This window comes from Xylocopa sonorina, chromosome 9 (genome assembly GCF_050948175.1).
Source record: "Xylocopa sonorina isolate GNS202 chromosome 9, iyXylSono1_principal, whole genome shotgun sequence".
Lineage (NCBI taxonomy): Eukaryota > Metazoa > Arthropoda > Insecta > Hymenoptera > Apidae > Xylocopa > Xylocopa sonorina.
Window position 1 is genome coordinate 4,391,875 of NC_135201.1, and position 25,738 is coordinate 4,417,612.

At 44.5% G+C, this 25,738-nt stretch overlaps 1 protein-coding gene across 1 annotated transcript; it reads left to right on the plus strand.

Moving 5' to 3' along the window:
• Positions 1 to 25,585, plus strand: LOC143427196 (uncharacterized). Its single transcript, XM_076901129.1, has 19 exons — positions 1 to 209; positions 6,382 to 6,442; positions 10,595 to 10,777; positions 10,853 to 11,112; positions 11,188 to 11,442; positions 11,506 to 11,691; positions 11,813 to 12,078; positions 12,365 to 12,831; positions 13,093 to 13,215; positions 13,480 to 14,206; positions 14,832 to 15,017; positions 15,091 to 15,177; positions 15,261 to 15,350; positions 15,584 to 15,748; positions 15,791 to 19,190; positions 19,716 to 21,425; positions 22,684 to 22,864; positions 24,293 to 24,412; positions 25,134 to 25,585. Exons 1-19 carry the CDS (start codon positions 201 to 203, stop codon positions 25,583 to 25,585), a joined length of 8,928 nt encoding a protein of 2,975 aa, XP_076757244.1. The 5' UTR covers positions 1 to 200.
• Positions 25,586 to 25,738: the final 153 nt, after the last annotated feature.

The following is a 25,738-nucleotide window of genomic DNA, read 5'->3' on the forward strand; positions in this document are numbered from 1 at the left end:
CCCCTCGCTCTGGAGAACAGTGCTCGCGGTTCTCCGCAGTGTCCTTCGGTCGTCGTCCAGGTACAAGGTCGCGGGTGCACCGGAAACGTGCACGGTGAATCGAGGAGTCGCGTCTATGCAAGCGCGGTGCGCGATGTGCTCGACCTGATCACCAGCCATCGAGAACGATCGACAACTGGTTGGATCGCCGAGCAGCGAAAATGGACTGGGTAAGATCACTCTGGCGACAATCAGTTTTCCCTTTTTTTCAGAAAAATCGATTCCAACGAAACATCTATCGCATACACTTTATGTTCTACGACAATTTTCGAGACTACTTTAAATACAAAAATCTGTTACTTTTTTTCTCAATTAAAAAAGAAATAGAGATACCGATTAGCGATAGAGGATTCTTAACTGCTGCTTTCTAATTTCGAGAATGAGTAATAAAATCGTCGTCGATGGAAAACGCTGCTCGGGGTTCGCATTCCGATAGTTTCATCGACCATACCGTTCGAGCAGAAAAACGTGAAACACCGATCGGCGGAATGAAATTTGCGAATCAAGCACGGCCGGATTTCGCGATATCCTTTCAGGTCGTCGATCGATGCCGCTTTCTCTGCGTTCTACCCGTTCGATTACGAATTCCGTTAAATGCTCGCCGCGCGAGGAAAGACACGAGGCGAACGTGGGGCCTTTAAAAAAAGGGGAAGGAAGAGGCAGGAATGCCAGGATCAGGATCGAACGAAAGCGATCGCGATCGCCAGTGGTGGCATGCGGCACGCTTGGGGCTGGGCCGACCGGATTGTTCCGAGGGCGAGATCTGTGCGTGCATATTGAATTCTTGGGAACGATCGTCGGCTTCCTGCCGGTGGAGGAGGCAGAGGAAATCTACCGGTTATTCGAGCCGCGCACCGGCTGTTTTAAGCCGCTGCGACAAGCAAAGAAGGAGCGAGCGCGTGTGGCAATTCAGTATTGCAAAACTGTCGAGGTCGTAACAGTTCTCTTTACCAGCGATCTAGGACCATCCAATTTCGCGATCTTTTCCGAGAACCCCGTTCGATTCGCTTGGTATCTTCCCACGATACGACTCGTGCCACATTGTTGCGCCCCTCGATGGATAAACGCGTCGCGCGCTCTTCATCGAACGATCGTACCTCTATTGCGCCGGATGATAACGATCTAAGGCTCGCACGACGTTTACGTAACTCGAGATTCGAAGGCCCAAGGGTATATTTCGGATGCGATTAACGAAAGCACCAGGAAAGACGGACGGAATTGTGAAACGTTCACGTAATCAAATTTATCGCTGTTCTTGTTCGATTGTGTACGTCGCTTTCACGTCTTAGAGAAATTAGAAAAAGAACGGATCGCTGCAGCGAAACTTTGAAATCGTCGCAGCTCTTTTAGTCGAGGACTTCGTGTGCGTTTGGATGACGAGGAGGAGGAGAAGCGATTCACGGAGATTAACAGAAACGAGGTTGAGCGAAAAATACCTGAAGAGTGCAAGGAAGGTCACCTGCTGACCTTTCGCAGGCACGTCGAACGATCTTCCTTCTCCTTTTAATCGTCGCTTATGATCCGCCGCGGAAAGCAACCTTTTCGTCGATTAAAAAAAAAAGAGGAGGTATAAGTATCCGCGATACCCATCTCGCTGTTTTCAGGAATTTCCACAACAACCAGGATCTGCGTTTCAGATGTACGATTCTATTTTATAGCTGCGATTCGACTGGAACTTTCCTTCGCGTCGAGTAGAGCCGAGCTGCGTCTAATAAACGTTATGAGATACGATGTCTGCGGTCGTAAAGGACGAAGAGGACGCAGCTAGGTCGAAGAAGATGGTCTGCGGATCGCGTGAGGAACAGGAAATTGTAAAAGTAAAGGGAAAACGAAGGTGGAAAGGAATGCAGACGCGTGGTCCATTATCTACGAACGAGCGTGCATCGTCGAGATTCCCTCGTGCAATTACGGACGACAAAGAAGATTTAATTAGGAGTATAATCGCGCCATTAGTTTCCTGGTAAACAGAGCGAGAGTCCGGTGCCTCGGAGCGAATTCCATGGAAAGTAAAAGTGACCGAGCCACGGTGGATTTTATCCGGCAGCGACAGATCCGACTTCACTTTCAGCTTACGCGCGTTTCACAGGGATGCGAAACTATTCGCCTCGCCGTTTATATGGGCGTAGAAACGTATCGCTATCCGAACGATCGCGTTTCGAAAATCGACTCGATCTCGTTTCCCAATCGGCACTTGAAATCGATCAGACCTTGGACGAACCTGCGTCATTCCTAACGTTCACATCTAATCGAATCCTTCCAGATGATCGTTTTCTTCTTCGATGGCTCGTAATCAATTAACAGAACAGCAATGGAGCAGGTATTTCTTAACGAGAAGAAAAAGATGCGAGAGGTACTTGAGAATTGCCATGAAAGCTTGCAACTCTCGCTGCAATGACGCACGAATCGTCCTGTTCACCTCCGCGACTGGTTTATTGCTACCAGTACCAGATTCTGGACGACCAAGGTCACGCGTGGTTTGTCCTTTGGCCCCCATGCGTGTCTAGAATAACTCGCTGCGGACTTTGTTTCCTCGACGCTCGAATTTATCCTTTCTCAGCGATCCTTTATCGCAATTCTCGAAATCCTCACGGATCTGACGAAATACTCCGCGAACATTTCCTTGCGACGGAAATTGAGGAGTCTCTTAGGCAAATTCGCGGCTCATTACGCACGTGCCGATCTATTCTCGAAAAGGTCTCAGCGTCGAGTCATCGACAGTCGAGTAACGGTTCTACTGCAGAGGGTGAAGTCATCGAGATCGACGACGAGCCGTTGAAATGTCACAGGGACTCGAGGCACGTCCAGTCGCGGTCGAATGCGAACGAAACGCGAAACGGATCAATCGAGACGATCCGTGTTCCCTGGTTACGTAAAGAACGATTTCGACGCTGGTAATTGCAGCGCGTTACGAGGACCTAATCGATTCTTTCGGTGCAACAAGTAACTCGTTCGCGTACCGATAAATTTGCCCGCGAAGTTCGTACGCGCTCGCTGCTTTCACGTCGATCGACAGTCTCTCTTTTCTGCTACCGAGGAACGAAACGAGACTGGTCGACGTTTCCTGGTTAACCCATTCGAGACACTTTTTTTAAAAGAATTTTAGACTTACGGTCTAACGATCTAAAAAGTCGAAGTCTGAAAATTCGCGACATCTGAGATTAAATTTATTCCACCGCAACTGTTTCAGAAACATATATTTTTCTCAAACTTTCTATTGTATTCTACTTTCTATATAAGACGTTAACAATAGAAACTATTACTAATATATTGCTAAAATGTAACGTCTGGGAAGGAGCTGTGTTCAAAGATTTAAGCTCCACAATCCTTTAGTCTTTAACATTTGTAAAAATGATCTTACTCTCATAACTATTCTTTTACTAACGATAGAGTCAATTTCAAAACGTACATGGTGTATCGCTCGTTTCGAACGAGTTAAACCAATGAAAAGTTGCCCAAGTTCCGTCAACAGCGTCAGCGAGCACCGCCTGCGCAGGCATTAAAGTCTCCAGCGAGCGCCGCTTGTGCGGGCGTTGAAGTCTCTCAATCTCCTCCTCGACCGTTGCTCAACGCGGACAGAAGACAATTTTTATGCTTTCGACGATAGTAACGTGAGTTACGGTAACTCTTCTTCGTACATGGAAGCGAGGAATCATTGGTATTCGCTTTGGTACCCAGAGATGATCGACGGATACCGTTAACAAGGCGACGAAAGCTTTCGTGGCTGGTTCCTCGATCGAAATCGTCGAGAGGCTCGCGACGACGCTTCCGTTTCGGTTATGAAACCTTCCGAAAGGAACTCGCTCGTCGAGCAGGTGGTTTTCGTGCTGCGCACCGTTTCCAGACGAGTCGTAACGATTTTCCGAGCAGCAACGTGCCTGCGCGAGTCTCCCAGCCTCGTAGAAAGTTATTTGACATTTAGAAGGGTCCGCGGGGAATTTTCGACTCGCCCAAGTCTGTTCTAGTGGGTGACTGTACGTACGCTCGGATTCCTAAGCTCTTCGATGTCTAGTTTTTACTTGAGGAAAGAGCTAAGAATAAAATACTTTCTGATCGTAGGGACCGTCCATTAGCTTCTGGATACTTGGTAACGTTCGACGAAACCGATCGAAAAAGATCGTATGTCGAAGATGTGTCGCGTGTTGCATGTTAATTCGTTTCGTCTTCTATCGAAACCATTTTAGTCAAACTTGTTAATAAGGACTGGTCAAGTTTATCGACCGTCGAGTTTGTAATGTATGGAAACTGTATTGTAGAGGCTGACTCAATTTTAACTGTTGTTGTACTCAACTTCCTCTGATAGTGTTTCTCCAATTGTTTTCTTGCTTTTGGGCAGATACCTTCGATTCTTTTTATCTAATTCATCTCGTAATTCTTCGATGGTTTTATTCATTTTACTCCCAAATTATATGCATCCAGGTGTATTCTTAACTTCATATGAAAATTTCCATTTACGTTTTAATATTACATTTAAAAGTGAAATTAATACGAAAAATAAAGTCGCACATCGTCTCACTGCTCTATCTTCATTTTATAAAACACTACATAGACGTCTAATGAAATTTTGCAGAAGGATAGACTCGAATCGATTCGATCCCTTACATTTCCATGGACAAACAGACGGAATTCCCTTGCAACAACAAAGAGGCAAACCAACAATATACTTCAACGACTAAATAAACCCAATATTGCTTCTTAATATATTTCAATACTCATGTAAAGCGTGTGCCAGCTCTACTGAAAAATATAAAAGGCAAACTAACAATATATTTCAACGACTAAATAAATCCAATAATGCTTCTTAATATATTTCAATACTCAAGTAAAGCGTGTACCAGCTCTACTGAAAAATATAAAAGGCAAACTAACGATATACCTTAGCGACTAAATAAATCCAATATTGCTTCTGAATATATTTCAATACCCAGATAAAGCATGTGCCAGCTCTACTGAAAAATATAAAAGGCAAACTGACGATATACCTCAACGACTAAATAAACCCAATATTGCTTCTTAATATATTTCAATACCCAGATAAAGCATGTGCCAACTCTACTGAAAAATATAAAAGGCAAACTAACGATATACCTCAACGACTAAATAAATCCAATAATGCTTCTCAATATATTTCAACACTCAAATAAAGCGTGTGCCAGCTCTACTGAAAAACATAAAAGCTGATCGACTCGCCTCGATTCACGAGACAAATATCCAGAGCCTCGTGGCCACGAGTGTACATCCGAAAGCAGATAATAACAGTGCGATGTCCGAGCGTGAAAGTCTCGAATCTCTGATTGACGAGTGAACGATGGTGCAACGCGTTCCACTTATTACCACCCCGGGATAACCTGACCGAGGACGGGTGTGCGTTGTCTGAATGAAGAAACGCGAGCGAGAAGGCCATTTCTGGCGAGGCAAATGCGGTACCCGCTCGAACGGAACGGCTGTGGTACTTGTCGCGCGTTCCACGACGAAGAAAAGCGGGAAACGCCGCGAATTCCTGACGGTGTTCGCGGTCTCACCTCGCGACGATGCTGTTTGTTCTATCGCGAGGAACGGCGTTAAACCACGTAACGTTAACGTAACGCGCTCGCCGTCCGAAACGCGCGAGAAAGTGGTCGCGGAACGGTGTTCTTTCTTCTTGCTTTCTCTTTGCACGCTGTTACGTAACGAGGAGTGGCTCTGCTGGGTGTCACGGCTACCATCGTTTAGCCCGCGAGGGATACCCGGTAAAATTGTAACCTCCGGGGCTGGTCGTTTCGCGCAGGTGCGCCGTTTCGCGGACGAGACGCGTCCCTTCGACGGCCTTTCCGTTCACCAACCAAACGAACACTTGTCACTTGTCCTCTCGTCGCATTTAAGAATCCAGATCATGTCTACCAATCAATAGACTCGAAATGCATATCTATAAAAATCTGCGTAAGGAACGTCTGTCGTGATACAATTGAAAAGCGAGCAGAGAGCATCGAACGTCCATCGAAGTCTCTCTCTAACGTATCAAACGAATCCAACGGAAACGAACGCAGAGATCGAGCAGAATGTACTTGGCTACCAATTTCTCTTGTTGTAATTACAGCGTTGCGATCGAAAACTCGTACGAGAATTGAAGAATTTGATCAATTTGGATCGCGTGCGCGCATTCATTGAATCAATTGCGAATTCTGTTTCTGTGTGAGCGTTTGCATTAAAGGAGACCAATATCGAGGTCGTTTACACGAGCCTGGCGAACATGCTGAGGCTAGTTTTCGCCGCGCATCGCGTAACTCGCGTATCGTCATTCATATATACCGGGTACAGTTCGTAACCATGAATTATTAATACGTCGCATCATTTTTTCCGTTACAGGAGAATCGAACGGTGTCGCTGTTGTTTTGCCTGAGCATTCTACTCGCGACGATCCACGATGGTAAGTAAACACGCATCTCGCAACGCGTTACGAAAAAAATCTCCAGCCTTCGATACGGCATTAGAAACGTACTTCGTTCTCGGTTGCTCATCGCGCGGACGATGGCAACGGTACCCGTATTTGGAATTTTATTTTCACCTCCTCGTCGCTCTTACTTTACTTTACATCTAGCTAAACCACTTAGAGCTTCTTTAGCCACTCCTTTTTTTCACCTTTTCAATGCTGGCGGAAACAATTAAAAACCTCTAATGGATTTTGCGGAAGCACGAGACTTCGGTAACAATAAAAAAGAGAGCCATCGACTTTCTCTGTGAATAAATAAACCCAACATTGTCTAACCGAATCTGTTAATATCTTATATAACAAATAAAGTATGGAAATTGAGTTCTTTCGTGGAAACCATAATAGCTGTTCGTCTGTTCTATCAAAAAGTAATCGAAATGGACTCAAGTTGGTATAATTCTCGGGTACGAAGAGAGTTTCCCGCGAGCCGCGTAATAAGTCCAAACCAAACGCGATTCAGTACGATTCCGCTGATTAATTCAATCTATCAACCCGTTGTAATCGTTCGATTTTGCCGTGACGAAAGAAAGGCCGTCGTGTCATGACATAGCAAGACGCGAACTCCCAATTATCCTTGTCGAGAGGGGAGAAAAAGCAACTGGCAAGGTTAGCTTAACAAATGGCCCATTTACTCTGTGACCGAGTCTCTGATCTCTCTCCCTCGTGTGATTTCTCTAACGGCGATGTGCACGTGAGACGCGGTGCACGCACGGACGCAGTTTCACCAGGCTTGGCCGGTGAAACGTGAGCGCCTCCTCGGAGAAAACGGTCCGAGCAAAAACGGTCCCGTTCGAGGCGCAGCAGACACGGGGTGGCGGCGTAAAAAGCCTCGAAAGCCCGTTGCGAACGTGAAGCGTGCCTGCATCCATTCGAGTTTCTACCTCCTCGTCGCGTAATCGTTTCCGGAACTCGCGAGAAAAAAAAAGGAAACCCCTCGCGATTGACGCAACGGGTTTAGAGTAGATTTTGGTTAGCATTCGAGGTGTACGCGTTTACGAGTCGTTTCAGAAATGCACGCGGTTCCTTTCCAACGACGAGACCGACAAAACTGCCTCGGTTCGTTAACTGCGCTGCATTTGGTGCGTGCCACCAAGTTTAACGACTGCGCTGGACTTGCTTTCGACGAAAGTCGCGGTTGTCTGCTAATTGCGCGACCGACCATTATGAATTGAAATCGAACGAGCGATTTTCAATCGAAACGATAGTCATTCGTATCTATCCTTCTAATGTTGTTATAAATTAGAAAAGAAAATAATCGATAAACATATTTGTTGCAACTAAATGATTACATAAATACATTGAAATAGAATTGACAATAATTCTCAATCGAAATGACTATCGTTTGTATGCATCTTTGCAAAGTTATTATGAGTTAGAAAGGATGATAAACGAATGTGATTGTTCTAATGAAAAATAAATAAATAATTACATAAATACATTGAAATCAACTTGACAATAACTCTCAATCGAAATGACTATCATTCGTATGGATCTTTCCAAAGTCATTACGAGTTAGAAAGGATGATAAACGAATGTGATTGTTCTAATGGAAAAAAAAGGAAGAGGTGAAGGAAACAGATGGTAGGAAATGATGAAACAGAACAGTAGCGATACGCGTATCGCTAATGAGTGCACGGAGTACGTTCGCAGTGAACGCGACAAGTATTCGAGAGCCGCGAGTCACCACCGCGCAACGCTCACGCCTCTTACCGATATTATCTCCGGTGTTATGCACGGTACTTAACTCTATTACCGTCGTTATAACGTTCATATAACGCGAGGGAACCGCTGCACCAGCCGTGAAAGAGAATCTCGAGCGGGTTCGAGTATCGCGGCCCGATCTCCGCCGCGGTTTTAGCTCGCAACCCCTTGCTCGATCGTCGTGACAGAAAACGCGGACAGAGTTTCGCGCTCGAGCTATGCAAAGCGTGCGAATCGTGGAAAAAGGCCGTGGAAACTGAACCGGCTCGGATACTTTTACTTCGTACTTTTTCGCGCGAAGATCTAAATACTTTCTAACTCGTTTGCGCGGGATTTCATTCCAGCCAACTCTTATCGACATCTCGCGCCGTAACTACAACCTGTGACGCCATTTGCAAATTATTCGAACGAGTGAAACGCGCAGAGAATTGATAAGATTACAATGTCAGACGTCGATCGAACGCTGATTGATTCAAAAATCTGAAAAAAAAATTAATCGACTCGTATTGGTCATTTTGTTTGGTACGCGAGTCACTTAACTGGGCCAGTTCTTGCTGTAACGATATCTCTAAGTCAATGTCACGCACTACGTACGAATTATTTGTTGTACTTTTATATATGTTACGAAATCCACCATAAATACGATATACAGAGATGTATCATTTAATTATAAATACAATTTACTGATACGATCTCGAGGCTTCCGTTTTTGATGCAGGTATCGTATTGTTTGAAACACGCTGATGTCGTAACGTGGATGTCCCGTTTGTTTGGAATCGCGAATGTAAACGATCGACAATAAAATATAGCCCATCGGGAACGCGTGGTTACGGCATTCGAGGTGCATTCCGGATGGAATGTTTCGACAGCGATTAGCGCGAGACGAGTTTGTTTTACGTGCGTGCGCGCGGCCAAGTAAAACGATCGACCGAGCTGGCTAGTTTTCCGTCTCCACGTGGGTGGTCAGGGTCAGGTACGATCTTAATTCCAACCGCGATTTTTGCATTGTCTCTGGACGGCCTCGATTCGCGCGATCAGTGAAAGCAACGAGGATAACGCCCGTATATCGAAAGCGAGGCATACCGATCGACGATTCCTCAAGGTGATTGTGAATCGGTCTTGTCAATGGAAGGGACGCGCGAAAACAGAAGAGAAATCGCCTGCGCAACGCGTTCTTCTGTTAATTGCCTTAGCATTTTTCATTGTTAATTACGATCGCGATTAACGGACGCCGAATTATGACATCTTCCTGCCGCGAGGCGCTGTTTCTATAAACACCTAGAAATTGTATAATTGAATGTGAACGCGCTATCTGATGTCATCAGTTTTTTTTAAATCCTCATTTGAATTTTATTTTTTGATGAACAGATCGAACGCTGCGCAGTCGAAGTACAAAGTATATGATAATGGAAATAAAAGGAATATAATAGTCATTAACTAAATATTGCCCTTTGATGTAATAGTATTTAATGACAGGGATCATATCAAATATATTTGTATCATTTGCAAAAAAAAAACAGAGCAACTTGATCGCTATATCTGGTCATTGTGAGTACTAATCGTAAGTTCAAACCTAAATTTAACCCTTTGCATTCGGATGTCCCCTCTGAGAGGACATCAGCATTGATTAGTGATTACGGAGGTTAAACTTATTTTATCGCAGCTTTTTGAGACAGGCATATTTTTATAAAGTTTTTTATTGAAATGGAAATTTTTTAGTGCTGGGAGACGTTAGCGATAGAAACTATTATTGGTAAAATATTGCTAAAGCAAAGGAAAAAGTCGAGTGCAAAGGGTTAAATTCTCTCGATTTTATTTTATAGGAACTATGTGTCCTATATCTTATTCTATGAACTTTATTAACAATAATTGAAGAGTATAATTATTTACAAATTTCTATTTTAACTCTTTGCATTTCTTTGTCGAGTATGACTCGACATCAGTAGATAAAAAACCAGAAACAAATATAATTTACAACAAAGTTTCAGAGCTGTATTTAACACAATTGATAAAGAAAATTGTTTACAAGTAGCAGTCGAGCAGCTGTTCTTTGAAAAAAATTTCAAATAACACAAAATTGAAAAATAATTCCGAGTGCGAACAAACTCTTTCGAATACTCAAAACTCGAAACTTTCCTAAATTACGAAGTTACGTTCTTTCGACATGCCCCACCTAACGATCGCAAAGGCATTCCAAGCGCGGTCTAACCAGAAACGACTCTGATCGAAATACGTGAGCAACTCGTACGTGGCTCGTGTGTTTGTTTCTCGTTCACCGAACGAAAGTTCAATCGACTTTCAATTTCTCCGCTTCGCAGTCTCCCTACCAAGGCAGACCGCCGCTACGACACGAAATCGAAAGATGAACCGCGCTCTGTTTTTCCCCAGGCAATGCTGAACGGAAGATCGTGTGCTACTACACGAACTGGTCGATCTATCGACCAGGAACTGCGAAATTTTCACCGCAGAACATCAACCCGTACCTGTGCACCCACTTGATCTACGCGTTCGGTGGGTTCACCAAGGACAACACTTTGAAGCCATTCGACAAGTACCAAGACATCGAGAAAGGTAGGGGACGGTGAGCGAGGTGCAAGCCAGGGACCAGATTTCATCTCACGGATTAACCTTGCGCGACTTTTAAAGGTGGCTACGCCAAGTTCACGGGACTGAAAACGTACAACAAGAATCTGAAGACGCTGTTGGCGATCGGTGGTTGGAACGAAGGCTCCAGCAGGTTCTCCCCGATGGTCGCAGACCCGGATCGCAGACGCGAGTTCGTCAAAAACGCCATCAAGTTCCTGCGGAAGAACCACTTCGATGGACTCGATCTCGACTGGGAATACCCGGCTTTTAGGGACGGTGGGAAGCCCCGCGACAAGGACAACTACGCCAGCCTGGTGCAGGTAGAGTAGCGTACGAGATATCGAGGCCATTCGAGGTACCCGCGGTTGCGTTAACGATTCATGCTAATTGCGAAGGAACTCAGAGAGGAATTCGAGAGAGAGTCGTCCAAGACAGGAAGACCGCGACTTTTACTGACGCTGGCAATGCCAGCTGGTATCGAGTACATCGACAAAGGCTACGATATCCCCAGACTGGACGAGTATCTCGATTTCGTCAATCTCTTGTCGTACGATTATCATTCGTCTTACGAGCCAGCCGTTAATCATCACTCGCCGCTCTACCCCCTGGAGGAGGACAACGAGTACAATTACGACTCGAAATTAACAATTGTAAGACGATATTGAGATTAATGATGGTATAGTCACGGAGTGCTGAGATCGATCGTTTTCTAGGATTACACGATTAACTACCTCTTGAAGAAAGGCGCTTCCGCAGAGAAGATCATTTTGGGCATTCCTACGTACGGACGATCGTACACCCTTTACAATCAAGACGCGACTGATCTGGGATCACCTGCAGATGGTCCAGGAGTGGAAGGTGACGCCAGTCGCGAGAAAGGTTACCTAGCCTACTATGAGGTTTGTGTTTCCCCCTCGATTCACTTTTTTAATGAAAATGCACAATCTCGTCTTGCTCTGAAGGAAATTTGAAACGATCGAAAGCGTTGGAACAGAATAATGCTGCTAATTGAATCCACAGATCTGCGAGAGTTTGGGGAAATCGGACGAATGGGAGGTGATCCAGCCAAACCCGGACGCGATGGGTCCTTACGCGTTCAAGGACGATCAGTGGGTAGGCTACGACGACGAGAATATAGTCAGATTGAAAGCGAGGTACGCAAACGAGAAGAATTTGGGTGGGATCATGTTCTGGACCATCGACAACGATGACTTCCGGGGCAAGTGCCACGATCGTCCCTATCCTTTGATCGAAGCTGCCAAGGAGACCCTTCTGGCGGAGAGCACGTAAGAACACCCAGTAAAATTGCTATCTTACGCTTGTTCGCAAAGAACATTTCTCGGCTGTGAATTAATGAGCAATCCTGGGCTAAGTTCACTATTGAAGTTAATCGACTACCTAGATTTCTCTAGCCATTATGTTAAGGAACAATTGTTGCTAAAGCAAGAGAGCTAGTCATCTACTTCTATTATGGCATTAGAAGAGATTAGTCAGCTAGCCTGCTTTTTCTTTCCAATTAAGAACAAAAAGACAATACGCGCGAGGAATACACGATCTTTCTTCTTGAATCAGGAACACCGTTCAGAAATCGAAAACAGCGGACCACCGTAAGAAGCCTCGAACTCAAGGTGGCCAAAGCAACGCCATAGGAAGGAAAGTGGTCGGTAGCAGACGAAGCACCACCACTGCTGCGCCAGTTACGAAGAAACGGGTTTTCTCTTCGAGGCCAAAGCATCGAACGTTGTCGCGGCCTAGAGTCAGCGACGAGGAGGAGGAGGAAGAGCGAGAGGTTGGCAGACGATCGTACGACTCGTCTTCTGACGAGGAAGAGAGCTCTGAGGGTGGTAACGCGGTCCGTACCGCGGATAAAAATGAAAGAGCCAGCAGCAAGAATAGAAACAGACCGAAAGCACGATCGAACGCTAGGAGTCGCAGGAAACCAGCTCGTCGCAGGGACGAGAGGAACGATTCAGGCGAGGAATCGTTGAGCAATAGATTAACTACTCCTGAGCCTCCCACGACACCTGATCCTGGGACCGGTAAATCTTCTGAGGAATTCTTTAAGGATTAAAAAGACTTAATCCATTCGAGACTAGGCAGTTCTTCATCCCATTATTGTTTTTAATACCTTGATCCTTTAATGATTGATAATTCAAGCTTAGTTTCAAGATACACACGGTGTGTTGTGTATCACTTTGCCTCAGAAAATCACATCACACACGATGTGATGTTCGCCTCGAATGGGTTAAAAGTCTTCTTCTATTTAGATATTGAATAATAGTATTTTTTCTTGCTGATAGATTTCAAGTGTGAAGATGAAGGATTCTTCTCGCATCCTCGTGATTGCAAGAAATATTTCTGGTGTTTGGACAGCGGTCCAGGAGGTTTAGGTGTGGTGGCGCATCAATTCACGTGCCCATCTGGTAAGTTTTATTTCAATTCTATTCGATTTCATTTGATCCTATCTTAAGACTTTATGTTCCTGATTTCTCGATAAATATATTCGCAAAACCTCTGTAGAGAAAAATCTGAGTATGTATTTTTATTCTATTAATCTCAAATAAGTAATTTCTGGCTACTTTCCCAATGACATAATGAAATTAGAATGAAATCAGTTCGAGAAACATTATTCCACAGCACATGTGTTCCAAATTATTTACCTAATTATCTTTCGATGCACCTTGTAGGATTGGTATTCAACAAGGCTGCAGATTCCTGCGACTATCCACGGAACGTGGTCTGTCCCAAATCGAAAACGTCTCAAACGACCGCGTCCACGACCAGAGCGCCTATAACAGCTGCTACCAGTCGCACAACGTACCTCTACAGCACCACGCGTCGACCAACCACGGAGAAGCCAGATTCGGAGGAAGAGTACGAGTACTACGATGAGGACGACGAAGACATCGAGGAAGAGGAGAAAGAAGAGAAGAAGGAGCCGAAAGTGACCACCACTCCAAAGACTCTTCTCTACAAAACGATCACCAGAAACAGGGGCAGCAGCACTACGACTACCACAGAGGCGCCTTCGACCACCTCGAAGGCGGAGAAGGTCCTCGATCTCGAGGATGAAGAAGACCCCAGAGTTATCAAGGAATTGATAAAACTGATCAAGAAAGCGGGCGGTTTGGAGGAGCTGGAGAAACAGTTGTTGCTTCAAGAGAAGAATACCGAGGACACGGTTAATTCGAATAACGAAAACGCCACGCCAGCCACGATAAGTCGTACTCTTTACGAACGCGTCCTGAATCGCCAAGCCAGTAAAACGACGAATAAGCAACGAGGGTCTACGACGAATACAAATTACGCTAATGGGCCAGGGAAAGCACAGTTCGAGGGATTGGACGAGGTCCCCGAAGTGAAGACTCTGAGGCGATCGCAGAAACCGCAATATGTTACCATTGAGAGGCCAAAGTATGACGAATAACGTTGCTCTGTATTTAATTGGGCATTTTCGTGTAATAGAATTGAAAAGTGAGAGGTCGTTTGATAAATCAAAGAAACGAGGCTTCAAACGTATGCCTCTAAAATTTCAAAGTTGAATTAAACGAAATAACGCAGTTACAATCGAAAATGATTAACGACATAATCGGGTATACAGTCTTTTAAAAACGTATGTTCAACATCGTATCGTCACTGTATGTCAATGTTAACAACAATTGTTGCAACGTTGCCTGGAATCCAGTAAAACAAGAAAAGTGAAATTTTTATACGCAATGATATACGTGACTAATTAATAGTACTTTTAGTAATATACATTTCTTTTAATACTTTAGATTACTCTATATATTTTTAGAATTGTATATAAAATATTTAAAGTAATCTAAAGTTTAAAAAAAAGCGTATATTATTAGGACAATGCATTGCATATAGTAATATCAACTGTCTCTATATATTCCAAAGAAGTCTACGTAGTTCCAGATTATCACAAAGTAAATTTTTAATAACATGCTATATTGACAAAAAAAATTACACGAGAATGTCCTCTTAAAATTCATCGCTTAAAATATAATACATTAACCGTGTGCGTTTTAATCAGGCCTTCCAAGAAGGAGCCGCCAGTAGAAGACGAGGACGCTGACGAAGACGAAGAACTTGACGACGACAACACGGACGTGGCCTCTTCCGAGGAGCAGACGATTAGCAATCCTTTCTTGACCAGTTCGACGCAAAGAGCGACGCCTAATTACGTTAACATTAGACGCTCCCGACCATCAACGTCGAGGTAAGTGACAAAAATACACGCAGAAACTGAGAACTGTTCCTTAAGTACCACGATGTATGCGATTATCCCTTAGAAATGAGAACGATGTGGAGGAGAAAAGGAAAAACGCGGAGGAGGAGGCGTATTCTACTCGACGCCATCATCCAGATACATCCTCAAAGTAAGTTCACACAAATTCCTCACCGACGATGAATGAACAACGTTTTAAAAAAGAGACTTACTAGTTTCTTTCTCAAATTATAGAAATACTGAGGCGAACTCTGCTGAAGACACCAGAGATCCAGAACCTCGCCCATCCACGAGCAAAGGAACTTCGCAGACGACTAAATTCAGGTTTTTATGCTTGATATATACAGATCGATTCACCTGACATTAGAAGCTGTTATTTATTATAATTATTTATCGTATTAATTTACTACAATAATTATAATAAATAATACTAGAGGTAAGACCAGTCTTTTAATAAACAATATATCTTTTTAAAACACCTTATTCATACCAGCTTATACAAATTAAAAACAGCCGTGATGTCTTCTTTAATTAACTATTGTATCCAACTATTCCAGATACGTTAGTGTCCAAAGATTCAGAAGCACGACTCCGCAATCGACAAAGGTTACATCGGAAGTTACATCATCCAGCCAGGAACCAACTACTGAATCAGTCGTCTCAAGCGAGGCGCCCGTCACCCAAAATGCGGACGTAACGACGACGCCAACAACAACGACGACGCCAACGACAACGACGACGCCAACGATGACGACGACGACGACAACGACGACAACACCATCGATAAACGTGGTAACCTCGATCATTTTATCTTCGACGCCAAACGACATTCTGGTCCAGTCGGAAACGGAGAAATCTGTGTCGACCGCAACCCCAGAGCCAAGCTCGATAACGACAGAGTCGGTAAGACTCGTCGAGAACTCAGCGACGGAGATCCTTTTAACGACAGTGCCAGCGAGCTTGTCGACGCTCTCCGTTCCTAACACGAGGATCAGCACCGCGTCCGTGTCGCAACCGAGGCCGTTCGGCTTTAACCGAAGAAACAGGCCGACGATCGAGCCTGCGACCACTCCGTTACCAGCGGCCAACGATCAGACGAGGTCCAAGGTGAGTATATCGTCGCGAAACAACACGCGCTCGCCCCTTTTGGTAGGGCGGGGTCGATTAAGGCCGAAGCAAGATGGCATCGCTCGAAACGAGCCGAGCACCGAGAGCGAGCAAATCGAAAGCTCTCCTCGCGGCACCGTCGACGACGAGCCAGCCCGTAGTCGCGGGAGATCGAGAACCAGAGGATTCAGCAGATACACGCCGCCCAGTTACAAACCCAGGAACGAAACCGCGTCCGACACTGTGGTCAGAGAACGCGCGCGGACCACGGAATCTCCTGTTAGCGCGACAGTCGCCACTGACGCTCCTAAGAGAAGATTTCGACGACCAACCGCTAGGGTCACGGCTGAGTCCAGCAGAGCTAACGAACTGGAGGACAGTCCCATCGTTAGGATCGCTCCAAGCTCCCCTAGGAGGAGCTTGTCGTCGAGATCGAGAAACACGGTCAAGGACGAAACGGAGAGCGAGAAAGTTACTAACATAAAGGTGTTCAACAAGCCAGCTACTCTGAACAGAGACGTGTACACCAGGACCAGGTACACGAGGAAGAGGAACAACCTGGAAACCAGTGAGCCTAGCAAACAGGCGGAGGTAACCACGGAGAAAACGAGCGATGTTACTCCCACTTTGTGGTATCCCTCTACGACTGCCTCAACGATAGGTCTGTCTGTGAATCTTTTGAACGACACTGTGACCGAAGAAGCCAACGTGAATTCTGTAGATGAAGTCGATGGGAATTTAAATGGAACAACCGTAGCGCCAGAAAAGCAGGAAACTACGATCAGCTCAGACACCGAAACGAACACCGTTGAATCTGTTCGTACTACAGAGTCAATACTGGAGAGTGAGCTGACCACGGTGACAAATGTTCAATTTAACTCTACTGAAGGACTCGATGAAGTCTTGACGTCGACCAGTGAGAGTATCAATGTTGGGGACCCCGATCCAACTGTGATTAGTAGTACATTTCCAACGAACAGCACTTACACAACCACTGAAGGGACTATAAATGCTGTTCCAAAGAGAAGAAGAGTTTTGTTAAGGAGACGACTAGTTACACCAGCCACGATCACATCACAAGAGGAGGAGGAGGAGAACAAACTGATTCCCCGACGAAGGAAAGTGATCAAACGCATTCGTCCAGTCCAAAGCACTGCATCCACGATAGACGTTCCTTCCTCCACGCAAGAGGAACAAATTCTGCTCAACACTGAATCCACAACTCCTATTGAAGATCAAACTAGCACAGCTAGCTTCAGTACAGACACTGAAACATTGGACGCCTCGACAGAAAGTTTATCGACGTTAGAAACCGCAGGAACTGTGGACTATGGTATTTTTTACGATTCCACAAGCATGACTTTCGAGACCCCAACAGCAGAGACTGCAATGAGCTACGAGGATTTATCTGACCCAGACGTTGCCACGATGGCTTCGACGATAGTCGATAATATCACAACAACGGCAATCGAGTCATCTACGGAGCCAGAAGAATCGATAACAGGGACTGCTGCAATGGAGTCAACGACATCATCGAATTTTGTAATTACCTTACCCGACAGGAATAGCATCTTAGACGAAACTTTACCGTCGAACGATCAACTGGAGACTCTGCCAACCACAATTTCGACAACTACACCCGTTGTGCCTATCCAATCTAACCGTAGATTAGAGACGTATAATACTAATAATAGAACAGCTTATACAGACTCGAGATACGTGAGAAAGAAGTTTGTCCGTAAGCGACCAGTCACTTCGTCAGAGGACGCCATTGGTCAGAATCCAATCACAGGACCAACAACACATGTGCTGCCTTTAGCAAGCGAGAGAAGCGACTTCGAAACAGCATCGAAGCGCAGAAAAAGTTTATTCGTTCGTCGCAGACCAGTTTCTTCGACGACCACGAGGACCACGTTGTCGTTCGAGGAGGACTCGCTCGAGGATGATAAGTTTAGCGACGAGAAGGATCTACGGTTGGAGGAGGAGCAGCACGAGTCTACGGACGCTACTCTGAGGATCCATCGAGCTCAAGACGAGACGCTTTATCCGATTAATCTGTCTACGAAAAGCGACTCGGCGGAGTTCTGGAATCGCTACACTACTGCATCCACAACCGAGACGCCTCTCTTCTCAGTACTCCCAGAAAAGAGCACGACAATCGAGGACGATCCTGCGAGGATCGAGGATGAAGATGACGAAGCTCAGGGAACGGTACCCAGCAGTAATCGACCGTCAGACTTACGTCCGCGATATAGAGTTCCGGATTCTCTAAAAAAGATAGCCAACACCGAAGGCCTTTACTCTTCCGAATCGTCATCAGAGCAGTCGGATGTAGAGAGCAACTCGAGAACGAAGTATCAGAATTTTCGTCAGCCGAAAACGCGTTACAAGTATCGAGAAATAACCAGGAATCGAGGAGAGAATCACGAGTCAATCGTGGACGCCACTGAGTCGCCAAGCTTGGACTCCTCGACTCACGTCAGGACACGTTTCTACGCGAGACGACCAGTTTCTACCACAGAGCCACCAGTCACGGAGACTCTGATCCCAGCAAAGAAATTCGACTACGCGGCAGACGCTTACAGGAGGCAGCAATCGCTGCGAACGACCCCTCGCAATCAGAACGAGGACACGACGATTGTCCCAAGTTCGAACGAGGAGCGAGAGGTCCAGAATTTCGTGGACGCGGATTACGTAACGACAATCTCTCCGCAGCCGCTGATAACCAGGCTGGTCACGTCCGTCAAGGAATCTGCTACCACTGAGAGGCAGAAGATACTGATAAAGACCAAGTACTCGTCGCTAACGTCGACCACGAAAATTCCAATTCAGACTACGGTCGCTCGAGTAGAAAATCCGGCTACTACGCCTATCTCGGTCCTCAATACGTTGGAGAGGTCCATGGACCCCGTACCAGGGGAGAACGAAGACGAGTCTGTAAACGAGATTCGCCAAGGCCAAGTCGAAAGGTCCACGTTGCCAATAGAGGGCGAGTTTCTCTATCAAGCACGATTCACCACGGAATCTCACGAATCGTCGACGATCGAGATCGAATCGGTGTTCAGCAACCTGCTCGGCAGCAGGGATTCTACCAAGTGATATCCCGCCACCTTGAACTGTCCACCGTCGCGCTCAATAAATGTACATAGACACGATTATCCTAATCACGCATCGTTCACAAAAATTTAACAATTTACGATTCGGAAGAATAGGTGGAAGCTTGTCTTCTGTCGCTTCTTCGAGTCATCACCGACTCACCATCGCCTCGCATCGTTTCACACGACTAAAAAAAAGACTCCCCACTAACGCTTGAGACGAGCTCGGGTATCGAGAACGAAAAACGTACCGCCAGGACCGTTAGAGATCATTAAACATCTACCGCTGACAACCAGAAAATCAACATACCGATTACCAGCACCGGAGATCGTCCGCTTTCTTTACTTTCTCTCTCTTTCTCTCTTCTCCTTCAGGACGGACAGAGAGAGAGAGAGGGGGGTGGCAAGAAAACTAGACAAGAGAGAGAACGAAGGGAAAGATTTCGGAAGATCGTGATTAAGCGTGCTACCCTCTTCTGATTTTCAGGTCGCCAGCGCGGATGTTAATAGACTACCAACCCTCAAGGAACTAATCGGTTATCGAACCAACGATTTCGTCACCAGCAGTCCGTCGCCCATACTCTTGAGCTTGCTTCCTCTCAAAGGAAAGGAGGAAGAGTTTATGTCGCGGATAAATGGCTCGAGCCACGTTCTCGATAGAGCCACGATCCGCGATAATGCTATTCTTAACGATACGGAAACAGAACATTCGACGCTGAATAAGTATGATCGAAAGGAGCTTGATTTATCCGCGGACAGTAACTCGTATTACGTTGAGGACAATATCGCGAACGTCGAGGACGAATCGTCGTTGACTAACAAGAAGAGGTTCGATCGCGAGGACTCGTTAACTACCACTATAAGGCCTACCACTATGCGTGGCGCACCATTGGTTAACTTACTGCACAGCCAAGCGCCACGTGGTTTTTACGTGACGAGAAGCGAGACGAAACTAGCGACACTGGAAAAAGTTGGAAGCGAGACCATCGAGCAAACAACAAAGCTGCCAGAAAACAATGAAGATGATGCTTCTGTGGTCACTGATAGAACTGAACAGTTAATTACAAGTACGAAATCGGTTATTGATTTCGAGCAAACTGCTACTGATGAAAATTTGAAATCTTCGATTGAAGTTTCTACAGTTTCAAATTCACAGGGAACCAAAGGTAGAGTCACGAGTACAATTTCTTCAATAAATCAGGGAACAGTGCAAACGGAAAAGAGCACGTCGATAGCCTCCGAGATATCGTTGGTTGTAAGCTCTACAGAGTATTTAGACTTGGAGGAAAATGTAACGCATTCAACATCGACACCTATAATTAATGCAACACTTATCAGATTTAATTCTCCGATCACTGCTGAATCTAGAAGATCGTCGATTTCTAAATCCATTGATTTCACAACTGAAAACCTAGCTAACGATTACACGACTTTATTCAGTGGAAGCACTGATTCAATGACCACTGCGAGCTCGATTGCACCCACAACAGAAGTGGGTATAGAAAGCGAAACGATTACGACAGAACTAACGAAGAGTTATTCGTCAGACAAAGATATTTATGCAACGCAAACTGAACGAGATGAAAACAATTCCACGAATGGTGACGAAGAGTCGAAATCGACTACGTTACTATCGACCATAACACCACGTACTTCCACCACAGCGAATCTTACCAAAACGCAGATTACACAAAGTGGAAGGACGGATAACAAATCTAATCATCGTCGACAAAAAATTGGAAATAATTCTGGTTACGAATTTGGTCGCAAATCTCAAAGAAGAGGACAGACTCGTCAATCGGTGAAACCGCTGAATGAAGATCAAGGATCGATAAAAAATCCAGACAGAGCACAGCTACCGCGTCGTCGCGTTATTAGTTATAAGAGACGGCTCCGTAAACCTGACGCTAGTACCACGGCAACCATAAACGGCTCGACGAATAATCGTGGTAAACCGGAAATAAGGAAGAAACCAGCCCAACAGAAGTTTGAACAAACGGAGACAACTGTTACCTTCGTAAGAGAGGCGGAAGGAAATAATTCTGTATTAAATCTAAATGATCGAGAAGGCTCGAACGAAGAAGAGATAAACGAGGGAAAGGAGCTTATACCAAAAGCGAATCAGACAGGAAACGCAGCTGTGTCCAAAGAAGAACGTCTTCGGATCGAGGAGAATATTGATCGATTCGAACCTGAGGTCAGTTGAAACTTTAAACTTCCTACACATTCGAGACTTGACGACAAAAAAATCAAAGAAGTATAACAATTTCTGTACAATACGCAATTCTAACTCAGACAATGCTATCGCTAGCGCCTCTCCTTTTACACTTAACTATGTATGGAATAACAAAGTGGAATGCGCAACGTTCGTGAACCGTAAACAAAGAAACATTGGAACGATCCGACTCATTATAATTTGCTGTTTGAACAAGAAAAACAGACGAAGCTGCTCTCGTCAGTGATTCTGTCTAAACAAAAACTATGTAACAAAACACAAGCCGATCGCCTTTCTTTTCATGTCTAACAGGAATGGAGTTGACACTACGATTAGTGAGAAAACCGTGTAACTACAGGAAGAAAAGTATCTCAGAAGGGATCGTATGTGCGAGAGGAAAAATCATCGGGAATCTTTTCTATCGTCATTTAATCTTATCTTTATCTACGGCTGGTTTACCTATACTCAAATCAATTAACACCATTTCTCCTTTTTACAAGACGTGTGTCGCACGTTTTAAGATTGCCTGCGCTACGCTTACTCTATTCCATTGTACGATGTACCTTAACCCTTTGTGCTCTGCTCACTTTCATTCATACAATCATCGCGGACTTGATAATCGCGAAAGTTATTCTGCAACCTTTATTCACGGATGCTTGTACAGTAAAATGTCGACAGTGCAAAGGGTTAATGCTTAGTTTAGCAATTTAACACAAAAATGGAGTATCACTGTTATGTCGTGCGCTTATCCTCTAATCATTCTCTTCCCTCTTTTCTTGTGTTTCAATGCTTGCGAGCTCGGACGATTGTTTCAAATAAAACAATCAATACGTCAATCGGTATAAGCTATCATATAACTATCATTTTAATAAGGAGGGGAGTTTGCACTACCGCGATTGAAATTTTTCAACACCTGCTTAAGGTTCATTCTGGGTGCGACATCTGCAGAGAACTCTCGTAAACTATATTTTAAATCGCAATCATTCGCGCCATTTATTAGCAAGCAAGTCCGATTTTATTTTAAAGATATACTCACAATTGTCATGGCATTTTAATCAATTATAAGAGCAGCATTTATGATTCTATTCTACATATAAAAATGATTACGTAATCTTTGTTTCTATTGTTCGTTTATACCGATTGACTGTTAACTGAGATTTGAATCGTTTAATCGAACAAATTGTACTTACCATGTGGGCGAGTCGACTTGATATACAATCTGCATGTGCTCCACGAACAGGTGAATTCCTCGAAGAATACAGTAACGACTCGTACACCAGGAAATTTGCCGTCGACCAGGTTGAGGAAACCCACCACACACGCTTTGACGCCACCGCATAGCAAAACTTCGAACACACTCGCGAACCATCGAAATACACGTCCGAAAGACGGAAACTTAACTCACGTTAATGAGAAACTCGGTAAGTAACGAAACGATCATCCAAAACGTGCGTATATCCTTTAATTCGAACGTGGATAGTTCACCGCGTCGCGTACAATTCCATACTGCGAGCAAGACCGGCAAGCAGCCACTGCGCAATCGCGAGGCATGCGCAGTCACGCGTCGTGTGCGAAACAGCTACGCGGGAGCATATAAAATCTAGAATTTATTTTCCTCCAAGAAAATAGAAATTGCTATACAGGATATTTCAGAACTCAACGGATAATGCTCAAGGGATGATTTCAAGCAACTTTTTCATTTGCCAATACTTTTGATTTGACTACATTTTCGAATTATTACGAAAAACTAATTACATCGCATGGTACGCATAAATCAAGATTATTCGTTATTCGAAGTGAATAACGTGAAATTGTAGCGATAGTTAGGCAATAATTATAGGGTACGCGAAATTATCAAACAATTCATCGATAAATTGAACGAAACTTTCACATTCGCCTGAAAATTCACCAACTTCAAACTGCTATTTTATTCAAATTGTCTTGTCGAATTGTGTGGTAATGGTGGTTGATACCATGTTCAGTTGGATATGGTGGTAATGGTCAAAAAATGAAAGACATAAAGACAATATGCTTTTAAATCAATTTATACATCATTCGCTTCACTGCACGGTTACTGTCACTAATTATTTGTAAAACATTGATGAGATAACTGATTACCTCGAAAATAGATGGTTAAAACTGTCTCAGGAAGGATTCGACGTATTCGACTTCGAAGCTACAACCTCACCTTTGTCGTCAAACTATGCGAGAATTCAAAACGTATATTCCACTATCTTGATAACAACTATTACAGTTTCTGTTAAGAGCAGAACAACTTCGTGACTGATATAGTAGAATTGATTGAATATAAAATAATGTGCACGCGCAGGATGCAACACGTAGTTAATACGGCATCCGTTATACTAATTAGGTTACAATATCGATCCATGCATCGACACAATCGATATTGAGAGTTCAACGACCCGATAGATGTCGACACGAATTACATTTTACATCTTCAATGTATCGATTAATTGATGTCTTAGAAAAATTATGCATTCTTTGAATAATGAATAATCTCGATTTATGAATCTCATACTTATTACGTAGCAACTAACTAGCTTGTTCACTTTTTGAAAATAACAGATAAGTTGATTTAACTCACAATCGATGCTGATTCAATAAATCGAATTGTTTGCTCGAATCCGTTTCGTATCCAATACCACGGCACTATGCGCGGGTTCTATGCAGATTTTCGTTAATAATTCGAAAATGAAACCGAAACAGAAATGTTTGCAAAGGAAAATGTTGCTCGAAACTACCTCAGGAATTACCTCTTAAGCGTTGTCTGACGAATTCTGGGATACCCTGCAGAAACGAACTATAGGAATATTTTTACGTTGTTTTAGATGCTGCGGATGAAATAACAGAGGTACAGAAATCTGAGAAAGATATCGATCAAAGTAGTAAGGCACAAGAAATCGCGGTAACTTTGGCAGATCCACCGTCTTCGCAAACACCAGCCACCGGTACACTCAACTTGTTAAATACTGAGTCATCAGATACCTTAATCTCTCTAAACTAAAAGATCATGTCGCATTACCTCTCACTTTTGTTCATGGATCACTTGGGACTTAATTTTTCATCGTCATCGTAAATCTTCGACTTATATTCTCTCATACCCCTTCCAGCGAGCCAATTGGTGCGACCAAACATTAATTTACTGACTTCTAATTCGTGTATTTCTTCCATCCCCGATGTGCAAACATTACGAAACCTTTGAAGAACCGAGGTTCACCACCAAACACTAATCACGTACTATTTCACCCGAGAAAGTACTACTCTGTTGGGGGTCTAGTGAATGGAAGCTAACCAAAATCTTTTGACAATTTCTATTTCGTCGACTTTATAATCGATCACCTGTTTCGCTAATTTCTTCTCTTTTTTTTTGTCTCTACTCTATCCATTTCCGCTCTATAATTGTAACCACGTTTTACGCCTGTTCACCGCCGTCTACCGCATACAAACGTGCAATACGAATACTAATGCAACTATATAACTTCTATGCACTTCGATACTCTCTCCTTCTTTGTCTGCATCCACCACGTCTGCAGGCACGTCTCGTTCTTCACGCTCGATAAATCATCCGTGCTCTGGTGCATCTTTTATGTTCTACCATGGGTGCTAACGGGATTCTTCCTAGTCTCTGTTACGCTCGAGGCGAAATCACTAATCGAGTTACACGATCAGGTCGACCGCCGTTAAGGAATGCCCTGAGGCGCAAAATAAGCACTACGGTCGCACCTAGAACAGACGCGGCGACGAGTAGGAGCACGCTCAGGTTCACTCCGGCCCCCAGAAATCGACAGAGTTCGAAGGCGAAGGATAAATCTCTGCAAAACGTGACTACGAGACCTAGACGGCCGCCGGTTGTCGACTACGATTATTACGAGGATGAGGAGGAGCCAGTGGTTGGGAAATCTACGTTCAACGGGAAACTCTATTTGACGAGCACGGGGACGTTCCGATGCCTGGATCAGGGCAACTTTCCGCATCCGTACTCGTGCAAGAAATTCATAACTTGCGCGAGAATGGTGAACGGATTGGTGGTCGGAGCCGAGTACACTTGTCCTGACAAATTATCCTTCGACCCGGTCGGCGGTATCTGCAACTGGTCCGCCGGTCTAGGCTGCAAGGAGTAAGTTCTTTCGCGTCGAACGCTATCTTGTTGTGAGAGTTGCTTAAAAAGTATCAAGTGTTCAGTGAGAGAAATCGAATACGAGGAAACTTCCATCGCGAGATCAAACCCGATTGATTGTACGACGAATCGGAAAGTATCACGATTTTATGTTTAA

Coding starts and splice junctions, on each gene's coding strand:
- LOC143427196 (XM_076901129.1), top strand. Junction 12,832..13,092: donor GACACCTGATCCTGGGACCG/GTAAATCTTCTG, acceptor TCTTGCTGATAG/ATTTCAAGTGTGAAGATGAA. Junction 15,749..15,790: donor ACGCCAACAACAACGACGAC/GCCAACGACAAC, acceptor GACGACGACGAC/AACGACGACAACACCATCGA.